Source organism: Microtus pennsylvanicus, chromosome 6, assembly GCF_037038515.1.
Source record: "Microtus pennsylvanicus isolate mMicPen1 chromosome 6, mMicPen1.hap1, whole genome shotgun sequence".
NCBI classification, from domain to species: domain Eukaryota; kingdom Metazoa; phylum Chordata; class Mammalia; order Rodentia; family Cricetidae; genus Microtus; species Microtus pennsylvanicus.
In genome coordinates, this window is record NC_134584.1 from 113951556 (window position 1) to 113964210 (window position 12655).

Consider the following 12655-nt stretch of genomic DNA (forward strand, 5'->3'; position numbering starts at 1 on the left):
TACATATATATTTTTAAAAAGGCAATTTTTTTTCTTTTACTCAAATATACTCTGAAAAGGCAAATCAATCTGAAAATGAAAACAGAATAAAAATAAACTAATAGGAGCCCAGCATGAGGTGTAAGAACAGGGGGCCTTCTTATGCCATGGCCGGAGGAATATTCCAGTCTTTCGTCAGCAGGCTTCTAGCCAACCTTGCAGCTCCTTTATATAAAGTCAGCCCCAGGCAGCCCAGAGCAAGATGTGGCCTCCCAGTTTCTCTTCTCCCTAGTTGCTCCAGCGCTGCTGACCAAGTGGCCAGACTGGCCTGTCCCAGAGCCATGGCCAAGAATGGACTTGTCATTTGTATCCTGGTGGCCAGCTTACTCCTGGATCAGACCAACAGTTACCCATCCAGAATGAAAGCCAGGAAACACAGCAAACGCCGCGTGAAAGGTAAAGGGACTTGACTGCCCAGCAAAAACCCTCAGCTTACTCAGGCAGGGGAGGTGCAAGACAAGGTTCATGCCCTAACTGCGCTAGGACACCATCGTTACACCGTGGGTGTGTGGCTTTGTGGGGATCCGGTGACATTTGGAGTTTGCTATTTAAAGAAAACATGTACTAGATTTTAGTAACATTATTATTGAAAAACATCTCTTATAATCAAAACAGTCTCTATTATGCGTCCTTTGTCCTATGAGTTTCGCTAATGTGGAACAGTTCTGAGCTAAAGCTCACACGGACCTGAGGACACAGGGCTTTATGGATGAAGGGAAAGTAATACACTCATTGGCAGTGCTCTGTGATCTCCTGGATATAAATACATTCAAATATATTTGTAAGCTTACTAAATCTCATTAAATAAGATGACTGGGGCAAATGGGGCTTCCTTTTGTCACTGATTATCCTGTGGGTTTATTTCCTCATCCCTATCAGCCTTGGGACAGCTGTTGAAACCGTGGATCTAAGTTTTCATATCACAGAGTACTGGATGTCTCTTTAATTTAAGAACCTGTCAACACAAAATCAGACAGAACTTCAAGATATTTTGACATGGAATTCACTCATCAAGCGTAGCTAGATTTGAGGTGGGTTTATGCTAGGTTAAGAGACAAAAATTTCGCAGCTGCAAAGAGCCAAGATGATGAGACTGTGCCTGCCTGTGGCAGAAACCAAAGCAAAAGAGAAATGCAGCGGGCCCAGTGACATTTTATCTCAGGCTCTGAGCCATTTTCCTAACAGGGTGTCTCAACATAAATATTATAGCACTGTTTCCTTACCATTTTCACTTTGGTCAACGCAAAGCCAAGCTGTAAGGGGTGGCTGACGCGCTTGGGAGTGCAGGCAGGAAGACAAGGATTTCAAAGTCATCTTTGGAGAGGGAGTTCGGGGTTGGGCTACATGAGTTCCTATCTCAAAAAACCAAAACAAACAAACAAACAAAAAATCTCCAGTCAAGACTAGATTCCACATGTCACCAGTGGATGATGACTCCCCTTGGGGGTTTTGTTGTTGCTGCTGCTGCTTGTGGGTTTTTTTTTAATTTTGTTTTGTTCTTCTTCTTCTCAAGGGCCATTTCCTAGGGGTGTTTATGAAAGTCTTTTCTGAGGGACATTTTTTTTAAGCAGAGATGTTTTCCCGTATCATGTATTTGCCTCTCCCTGCGAACTCTTTAAATGAAAGTTTCAGATATTTCTCTTGAGGGGTGAAGTCTATCACAGCCGGTGAGGATGGAGGAAGAAGGGAGAGAGCAGACACAGTGGTGTGGCATACTGTTGAGCCTCTCCCTTCTCGACTGAAGTCGCAACTGTGGGGAGAGTTGGTAAACACATATATATGTGAGCTTCTTGCTCTTTCTAGCTCCCTGATCTCTTCTATCCTCAGGTCACCCCCGGCAGGCATGTTATTTTAATCAGTTGCAGACACATCTTAACTATTTCCCCCCCAGACTCAAAGTCATTGCCTTCAGGTCAAATAAAAGTCAGGTCTACAAGAGGAAAAGCGATCGTCGCTTTTGTTACTCCTTGTCCGACCCATGCACTTTATTTGACTGAGGAAATGATTTGAGTCTGGGGGGAAATAGTTCCAACGATGTGTCTAGGAAAATGATTAAATACCAAGGCCGGAGGGGTGACACATATTTGTAACCCTAGCACATGGGAGGTCGAGGCAGGAGACCATGAGTTCAAGACTAGGCTCAACCATAGAACAGATTTAAGGGTAGCCTGGGCTTCACTAAGACCTTGTCTCAAAAACATAAAACTACCAACAACATAAAAGCAAAATCCACCTTCCCCACTCTAGTCCTTACCCAGAATTATCTACTACTAATAACAGTAGATAAATCTCTCCCAGATTGGCATTGCAGGGATTTGGCAGGTAAATAAATTGACTTCACGTGTTCAGTCTTGGATAGCTATAAATGGAAGCATTTCCCCCCTCGTTTTAACAGCTGGCTATGTTACTTTGATGTTTGGGGAGCCTCAGGCTTCATGGGTTCTTTCTTGGCAATGTTTATGTAGTTTCTAGTGTTCCGCATGTGACCTTTGTGCACATATGTGCGTCCTTGTACTGAGAGACAGTGGCGTACCTTCTAGAAGCGGCATTCTCTGTGAATCAGACTCTCTAATTGCCTCTTCAATTGACAGTACCAGTCTATGCTATTCTCACTCAGTTGGACAACCCCACACCTTGCTGGAAATGTTTGTTGTGCTTTTCTATCCTGGGTCTGACGCCACACAATCATGACCACCAAAGAACAGGAGACCTTTTAAGAGACTCACAGCGGCAATGGCAGTTAAGCAGCAAATACAAGTGTTCCCCGAGTACTTACTTCACGGGTCTCAACAAATTACGTGTTATACTAATGAATAAAATATACCTTTTAGAGTGAGCTAGCTCCTCGGGGCATTCCTTCTGTTCATCCACCTGAGCAACGGAGAAAGGAAGCCACCAAGGCACCCAGGTGATGGCTGCCATAATGATCTCCCAGGAGCCTAATAGGAACACATGTGTCTTTGTGCTAATGATGGTGTTTACAGCTACTTGTTTAAATAGAAAAGAACTGGAAGCTGAGCAGGAAGGAAGGGGGATGAACTGTGTCTAGCTGACAGCTTGTAAGTTGGAAGCAACACCTCAGAGGCCTTTGCAAACCTGGCCCTAGTCGCTGATGGGTTTGCATCCTAAATGCCCCCTTTATTTATTCCAGCTTGAGTGGTCTCACAGGAAAACATCTTTGGGTAATTATATTCTTCAGTTGAGCTGTTCAGTGCTTAAGAACAAATGTACAATGTCAAGTGAGACAGAGGTGGGGGAAGGGATGCTGAGTACCCCAGAAGGCAGTTTCCTGGCCCAAATGTGAAAACATCTGGCTCGTGAAGCACAAGTTTAAGGGGACAGAGAACTAAGACGCTGGACTTTATACTCTCCCAAGAAATCAGAGACACAAAACTGATTGTCTTTCGTGTATGCCTGTGCATACATGTGTCAGTATGTGTTCACAAGGCCAGCCTCAAATACCATTTCTCAGATGTCACCCACCTTAGTTATTTGTTTTTGTTTTTTCAGAAGGGCTTTTTTTTAGCCTGGAGTTCTGACAAGTAGGCTAGGCTGACTGGCCAGGGAGCCCCAGGCATCTGCCGATAACTACTTCTCAAACTGGGATTATAAACAAGCCACCATGTCTGGCTTCATTAGTTAACCTTGGGTTCTGGAAGGGCAAATTTGACAAGCACTTTCCTGGCTGAGCCACCTTCCCATCCCACAAAACTGAGTTTCTATATAGCAGCCCCCACAAAGAGACAGCTGGAGACGGTTCATAATCATCTTTACGTGACATCTCTGCCTCAGTCCATGTGCTGGGGACCAAGGAGGTAGAGACAGCTGCTTTGCAGAAACAGATCAGAGGGATGGGAGAGAGCAGGCTGGAAGCCAGAGACACCCACGCTTGAGTTCTGCATCTTACCGACTGGGAGACATTCAGAGGGTGGATTCGGCTTTCTGTTTCTCTGCCCCCTCTTCTGTAAGCTTCCAGACAAGAGTGTCTCTCTCAGAGACAGTGAAAGAACTGATCTCACAGCCTAATGTGTATGATCTTCTAATATATTCATGTTTAGTATTTGGTTCTTAGTGGTCACTAAGACAGTCCCCATCCTTCTAGAATTTGGATTTAGCCACAGCTACTCACTTATGTACGACTGAAGTTGTCCATAAACAATCATGAAGATTCTTTGGCCCCATCTAAGAACATTCAAGAATAAATAACTGGGGCTATCGATAGAGCCCTTGCCTAGCACACATAAGATATAAGACCCCGGGTTTAATCTCTAATACCACCAAGGGGGTGGAGTGGGGGGGGGTGAAGGATGAAGGGAGAAGAAACAAGGAAATGAGGTGGATGGAAAACAAGGAATAAGGAGAAATAGTAGGTGGTGATGCTCCCATAGGTAAATTTTCCCTGGTCCTTTATCACCCAATCCTGCCAGGAGCCACTGCACCTCCATCATACCTTATCAGCCGCCTAAGGTACCAGCGTGAGGGAGGTGAGTCCCCGTAAATCTGAGTCCTGGCCGTACCCACCATGGCATTTAGCTCATGGCACTCACCCTCATCCTCCATTAACATTCAAATAACATGAACCTTTTTACATCCTACAAAGTATATGCCCCCAGTACAAGCACCACTCATGTTCGGCATCATGTCAAGCATAAGGAGAATTGTGGATGATAAAACTAAGAAAATTAAGTAAGTAAAACCTAGATGGTGCTCTGAAGGAAAGCAAACAAGGTTTGGGGAAGGTTAGTATAGTAGTGGGGATGCTAACTTCCAGGGTTATCAGGAAAGTCTGTGCAAGATACAGAGATAAGCTTGGTAAGGAGAGACGAGAGCAGACACCATCTGCAAAGTTCCTACAAACCTTGTCACCCAGGTTCTCTTCGTGTGTTGTTTCCAGGGCACATTTGACTTGGCTTCATCAGAACCTCCACTGCCTTAGATTTTGCATTTCAAATCTGTCATTTTGTTGTTTGCTTGCTTTTTACATTCTTATTTATTTATTTATTTATTAAAGATTTCTGCCTCCTCCCCGCCACCGCCTCCCATTTCCCTCCCCCTCCCCCGATCAAGTCCCCCTCCCTCATCAGCTCGAAGAGCAATCAGGGTTCCCTGACCTGTGGGAAGTCCAAGGACCGCCCACCTCCATCCAGGTCTAGTAAGGTGAGCATCCAAACTGCCTAGTACAGTGCAGTAGGATCAAAAACCCATTGCCATTGTTCTTGAGTTCTCAGTAGTCCTCATTGTCCGCTATGTTCAGCAATTCCGGTTTTATCCCATTCTAACTGCAATTTCCCCTCCCTTCTCACCTCCCAGTCCCTCCCATATCCCCATCCACTCTTCCTCCTCCATTTTTCTTCAGAAAAGGGCAGTCCTCCCATGGATAGCAGCCTGCCATGGTCTATCAAGTTGCAGTGAGACCAGGCTTCTCCTCTCCTATTAAGGCTGGATGAGGCAACCCTGTAGAAGGAAAGGATCCCAGAAGCAGGCAACAGAGTCAGAGATAGTCCCTGCTCCCACTGTTAGGAGTCCCACAAGAAGACCAAGCTACACAACCATAACACAAATGCAGAGGGCCCAGGTCAGTCCTATGCAGGCTCCTTGGTTATCGGCTCAGTCTCTGTGAGTCCCTATGAGCCCAGGTTAGTTGATTCTGTGGGTTTTCTTGTGGCATCCCTGACCCCTCTGGCTCTTACAATTCTTCCTCCACCTCTTCCACAGGATTCTCGGAGCTCTGCGTAATGTTTGACTGTGGGTCTCAGCATCTGTTTCCATCAGGTGCTGGTTGAAGTCTCTCTGATGACAATTGGGCTAGGCACCTATCTCTGAGTATAGCAAAAATATCATTAGAAATTATTTCATTGACTTTTCCCCCCAGTTGTGTTTGGTTCTATCCTTGGTCTCTAGGTTGTCCAGCCTCTGGGTCCTGACCACCCAGCCAGCATCTGGGGTGGGCCCCTTCTCCTGGTATGGGTCTTGAGCTGGATCAGTCATTGATTGGCCACTTTCACAATTTCTGCACTGCTTTTACTCAGCACATCTTGTAGGCAGGATAAATTGTAGGTTGAAGGTTATGTGGTTGGGTTGGGGTCCTAATCCCCCCACTGAAAGTCTTGCCTGGTTGTGGGAGATGGTCGGTTCCTCTGCATCCCCCAGAGGTAGGAATCTTAGCTAAGATCACCCTCACAGATTCCTTTTTAAAAAATATATTTCCATTTCATCTAATCAAATGTTTTCCATCCTACCCACTACAACGGTGCCCAGAAAAGGATGGTGACTTGAAGTCTCAAGTTGAAAAGCTGTGGCGGGAAGTCAATGCCCTGAAGGAGATGCAAGCTCTGCAGACAGGTGAGACACTCGGTCACCAGAGTCTGGTCTGGAAGGGGAGCAGGCGAGAACCAGTCATTGCCAGGATTAAACTCATCCAGATCACACGTTGAGTTCTGGAGTTTGTTTGTTTAAAAAAAAAAAGAAACAAAAGACAAAGCATGATAAAAAAACAAAAGACATCGACAGCCAGACATGCTAGCACAGGCCTTTAACCCCAGGACTCGGGAGGCAGAGACAAGCAGATCTCTGAGTTCCAGGACACCCAGGTCTAGAGCTAGGGTGAGAATATAGGAGGCTCCATGGGGATCACTGGCCACGCAGTTTAGCTGAATCATAGAGCGCTAGGTACAGTGAAATGCCTACTAGAAAAACAAGGTGGAGTGCAATTGAGGAAGACACATGACTTTGTCCTCTGGCTTCCACACAGAAACATGCACACAGAAACACATGCACAGCCACTCACACACACAGAGAGAAATATAAACATACAAACACACACACACACAACACATACATAAAAACACATACACAGAAATATACCCATAAAAACATATACATAGAAACACATGCATGGACACAGACACAGGGATGCGCACACACATACCCAGAGATACACACAGACACACACCCAGAGACACACACAGACACACCCAAAGAAACACACACAGACACACAGAAACACACATTGGGATACGCACACAGGGATACACACACACACACACACACACACACACACACACACACACACACACACACACATGAAGATAATTTAAAGGCCAGGTCTTAAATACCTCTGTTTGCTTGCTTGCTTGCTTGAGACAGGATCTTACTATGTAGCTCTGACTGTCCTGGAACTAACCATACAGACCAGGCTGGCCTCAACCTAACAAAGAGTGCTGGGATTAAGGGCATGCATCACCATGCCCAGCCCTAATTACCTTCTTTATTGGTGGGGAAACATAATGAAAGGAATACTAAATGACTGGAATGAAGCATTGCCTACCAGATGTTCACTGAGGGCCTTCAGGGAGCCCCTGATGAAACAGGTCCACAAGGCTCCATTCAACATGAGATGATTATGATATTGGCTAGGGCCCCAGCCTGCTGAAAGATTATGTCTGGAGAGAAGCCCTCCTCCATGGCCTGCTAGCTGCACACACTTCTGGCCAGGAGCTGTGCTCTGAAAAGATGAATGAGTGAGAGCAGAATTCACAGGTCCAGAGCATCCCTGTCCTAGGGATGGATACCAGGAATCAAGGTCTCTTATACCAGCTTCAAGAGTGGAGCTCTGAGGGTCCCTACAGGACGCCTACCTATTAAAGTTAGTGCCATCAGGTAGCAATCACAGCTTCTCATCAAGTAGTCATGACTCCCAAGCTAGTGTATGTTACCAAATCAGGATCACCTTCACCATACACAATGCTGCCTAGGAACAGGGTGATAACCCTCCTTTTACCAGCTTTTCAGGGATACATAATTGGAAAGCTAAAGCAAGGGCAAAGGATCCTGTGTAATGAGAAAAATCATGTTACTCTTTCTGTGTGTTCTGACACCATTAATGCTTTATTCTGAGACAGGGTCTCGTGTTGAGCAGTATGGGCTCACTACACAGCTGAGGCTGACTTGAACTCCTGAACACTCTGCTTCCACCTCCCAAATGCTGGGGTTAGAGACATGCACCACCATAGTAGGCTACTGCCTAAAAATTAATTTTTCAGTATATGTGTTGAATAGTCACTTTACACTGACTTCTCCAATAATTCATATTAAATGTGAGGGAGGGAGACTTAAATCACGCTCCATGACTCTGGAGGGTGGCTCAACAGTACTAAACCCTTGAACTATCTGTGGGTTTCTTTTACCCTGGGTGACCTAAGCAATATTACTAGTCCCCAGTCCTCTTTGTAAGAAAACCACAGTTCCACTGGGCATGGTGGTACAAGCCCTGTAATCCCAGCACTTAGTAGTACAGGCTCATTCAAGGCCAGAGTTGGCTATAGAGAAAATTCCACATCAGCCTGGTATCTGTGTCAAGACTCTTGTTTTTAGGGCACGGCTTCAGCTGAGTTGACAGAATGCTTGCCTCACAAGCCCAAAGCCCTGGGTCCCATTTCAGCACCACATACAAAACCAGGGTATGGTGACACATGCCTGCTAATGCCACAGAACCAGGAGGTAGAGGCAGCAGAATGAGAAGCTGAAGGTCATCCCGAGCTACATAGTGAATCTGAGGCCGTCCTGGACTACAAGAGACCATGTCTGCGACAACCACAATGAGGGCTGGCAAGATGGCTCAGCAGGCAGAGGTGCCTGCCGCCAAGCCTGAGTTTGACTCCTGAGGCCCACTTAAAGAAAGGAGAGAACAGACTCCCACATATTGTCCTCTGCCAAATGCACTGCGGCAGGTGTATATACACATGTGCACGCGTACAAACACACACACACACACACAGACACACAGACACACACATACACAGACACACACACATACACACACACATACACACACACACAGACACACAGACACACACAGACACACACACATACAGACACACACATACACACACAGACACATACACACACAGACACACACACACACATACACACACACATACACACACACAGACACACACACACAGACACACACACACACATACACACACACATACACACACATACACACACACACACACATACACACACACACACACACACACGGTGGGGGATAGAGAGGGAGAGATCCTGTGTCAAAAAGCAAGCAAACAAACCAAAGTGGGGAGACACTTTTCTCATTGACTTTTTGTCTGCTTTTTTTCTTCCTTCCTTCCTCCCTCCCACCCTCCCTTCCTTCCTTTTTTCCTTCTTTTTCTTTTTTGAGACAAGGTCTGTCTATGTAGGGCTGGCCAGCCGGGAACTGTAGATCCAGCTGACCTCAAATTCATAGGCAAGCATTCTGTTTCAACCTCTCAAGTGCTACACTTATAGGCATGCCCTGCCACAGGTGGTTTGTGTTTGCTTTTTAAATTATTACGCAATCCCATTCCATTCTAAAAGTCCCAAGGAAACCCACCGTGTGGTTCCTTACATCAGCTGGGCTACAAATTCTATCAAAGCAACCTAAGGCTTAAGGTTATGTTTTGAGTCTTTTGTGGGTATGAATTCATTATACGCTCCCTAAACCCTTTGGGGGCACGTCAAGTTGTAATAATTTCTCTAAGCGTCAACAACCTGACAAATGCGGATGACAAAACACCACACTTTCAAGCCAAGCCACCAAGCCAGGGGGTTGTTGAACTGGCGAGTGTTCATTATTGTGTCTGGCATGAATAAAACCATCAATGGCAGCTCGTTACTGTCCACAAATTAATCAGGACGCAAACATCTATCCGTGCTTGCTAGGTCCGGTGTTAGGTGTGGTCGTACACAGAAGGCATCCTGTTTCATTATCCAACTTCCCCTCTTCACAGTCTGCCTTCGAGGCACCAAAGTCCATAAGAAATGCTACCTTGCTTCAGATGGCCTGAAACACTACCACGAAGCCAACGAAGATTGCATTTCCAAGGGAGGAACCCTGGCTGTCCCCAGGAACTCCGACGAAATCAGCGCCCTCCGCGACTATAGTAAGAGGAGTCTGCCGGGCGTCAACGACTTTTGGCTGGGCATAAATGACATGGTCACAGAAGGCAAGTTCCTCGATGTCCATGGATTCGCTGTCTCCTTTCTCAACTGGGACCGTGCCCAGCCCAGTGGCGGCAAGCGGGAAAACTGTGTTCTGTTCTCCCAGTCAGCTCAGGGCAAATGGAGTGATGAGGCCTGTCGAAGTAGCAAGAGGTACATATGTGAGTTTATCATCCCTTAGCAAGCCTCCCCCCAATATCCCTCCCAAGTAAATAAGCTGGTAGTCACCCTAAGTAAGTCAAAATTACATTGATTAAATGCAAGGTTGCCGTGTAAAGATTGATCTCCGTAGGTAGATAGAGTCAGACCGTGTTTCTACTGTAGCTCATTGGGGTGTTACCCTTCATCTTGCAATGGGGGATGAGAAAAGAATGACCCGGACACAGTAAGAAAGGGACTTCTGAAAATGGTCTGCCAAATCCTTTTCCCACTCTCCTTGGCCATCTCCGGTGGATAGACCTGGCCTATTTGAAAAATATAATAGCCGTGTGCTTCTTCAAGACAGGAAAGCAAGACTGGGCTGCCTGGAAGATTCCCCTTTAAAATTCAGTCGTGATGGAGATACATTTTGAGAAATGTTGTCAGTGGTTGATTTCCCGGTTGTGTGACTATTGTAGAGTGCTCTCCATGTTGTAGGGAAAAACTCCAGGTGCCTCTAAATGTCCCCCCCCCACATTAGCAGACTCAAGCTGTGTGAAGATTCTGTGGGTCTAACATGGTAGGCTTTCACTATATACTTCTTTTTCTAAGTATGAACACAATAAAAGAGCAGTTGAAAACGCAGTGGAGTATACTATCTTTCCAGCAGTACAATAAGATGCCTGACAGAGACATTTGTAAAACCAAGTGAGGTTTGCACAGCTTGTAGTCCTAGTGGCTCAAAGACAAAGGTTAAGCAGCCACTGGGACTTGGCCAACGGTGAGGACGGCAGATCATTATCAAGAAAAAGTGTTAGCACCTTAAACCGGAGCAGAAAGAGATGACAAGCAGGGTCTCCTTTCAAAGGAGTGTCCCCAATCACCTAGACGAAGCTATCTCCTTAAGGCACACAATGTTTTTCAAAATTGTCATATCAGGGTCCTTGAGGGGACAGAAGCAATCAAATGACCTTCAGCTATAGTGTATGATAAACATATAAACCAAAGCTGTCATTTATTATTCTTACCAAGTATGTATGGCTGGAGGTGTGCTAGGTTTGTTTCTAGCGCTGTCACCAGGAACACACACCAAAAATGTCTCTAGGCAACAAAATTTTCAGCCCTATTACAGCCCTTGGGAACACCATCAAATACACTCTAAAAAGTGCGAGGATGTATTTGGTTGATAAGAATGTCCCAAGCCGGAGATTCTAGATGCCATATAATCCCCAATCTTTCTAGCACGCTGCTTAATTTCATCCATCCCGTTGGCCTATGCCCTTGCTTTCAGATGCCAAGATCCCTGGTGGGGCGTGGATCCTGTCTGCCATATCAGATCAGGGATGTCCGAAGAGGTTCTCATCTAACTCTTCAAATTCCCCACCCACTCAAGACTGCCCCCCAAAGTGAGTCAGTGTATTTGCTCAATTTCTGCTCTCAGCATTCTCTAACAACTTCTAGTCAATGAGCAAGGCTAAGGTAGAGTTTCTGTTGAGGGCAAAGAAATCAGAGAAAGACAAGGCAGGGTCTGGGGTGCAGTTTAGGTGGGTAGAATGCTTGTCTAGCATGCAGGAAGACTTGACCCACAAGAACAGGACTCTTAAGCCTATAATCCCAGCACTGGGGAGGTGGAGGCAAAAGGTTTAGGAGTCCAAGGTCATGTTTAGAGCCACTCTAGGTTACGTGAGACCCTATTTAGACAACAACAAAAGAAAAACACCTCTTTTCCTTTACTTACACACCCTTGCAGTCTCCTTTTATACATAATAACAATATTTTTTAACTTTCTTTACATATATATCCCTTCCATTTTCATTATGTATTTCACTCTATGAGGGGCAATTTGTCATTAGAAGCTGAAAGTGGGGCTTAAATAATACTATTTCAGAGTCACACATGTGTGCAATTTTTTATTCAAACAATGCTATTTCCATTAAACTGCTTAACTAGATTTTATAAAAATAACTTCATTGCTTAAAAGCAGCAACATAAATTTAAGGCTTAGGGGAAATGGGTTTTTGCAGAAATAAACAATTCTGAATATATTCTGTCCTTCAAACAAATATTTTTTTTCCTTTGTGAATAATGTCCTGCTCCCAAGAGCTGAATTACATAGGCTTAGAATTAAATTTTAGGTTTGTTTTTTCACTGCACAATAAAGCCCCAAATCTGATCAGTGTGGATGTGTTTATATATTGATTGCATTTATTTAGATTATGACATTTATATCAAACTGGACAGAATTTAAGAGGGAAAAGGCCTGGGTTTGATCAAACTGGGACACTGGTGTATTTGGAGAACAATTTAAACTGGCCTTGAAGAGGCACAGGTTTTTTTTTTTGGTTTTTTTTTTTTTTTTTTTTTTTTTTTTTTTTTTTTTTTTTGGTTTTTCGAGACAGTGTTTCTCTGTAGCTTTGGAGCCTGTCCTGGAACTCGCTCTGTAGACCAGGCTGGTCTCGAACTCACAGAGATCCGC

At 45.0% G+C, this 12655-nt stretch overlaps 1 protein-coding gene across 1 annotated transcript; it reads left to right on the forward strand.

The window, feature by feature from the left end:
• Nucleotides 1-255: 255 nt before the first annotated feature.
• On the forward strand, nucleotides 256-12255 carry Clec3a (C-type lectin domain family 3 member A). Its single transcript, XM_075977954.1, has 3 exons — nucleotides 256-435; nucleotides 6298-6381; nucleotides 9831-12255. Exons 1-3 carry the CDS (start codon nucleotides 321-323, stop codon nucleotides 10220-10222), a joined length of 591 nt encoding a protein of 196 aa, XP_075834069.1. The 5' UTR covers nucleotides 256-320; the 3' UTR covers nucleotides 10223-12255.
• Nucleotides 12256-12655: the final 400 nt, after the last annotated feature.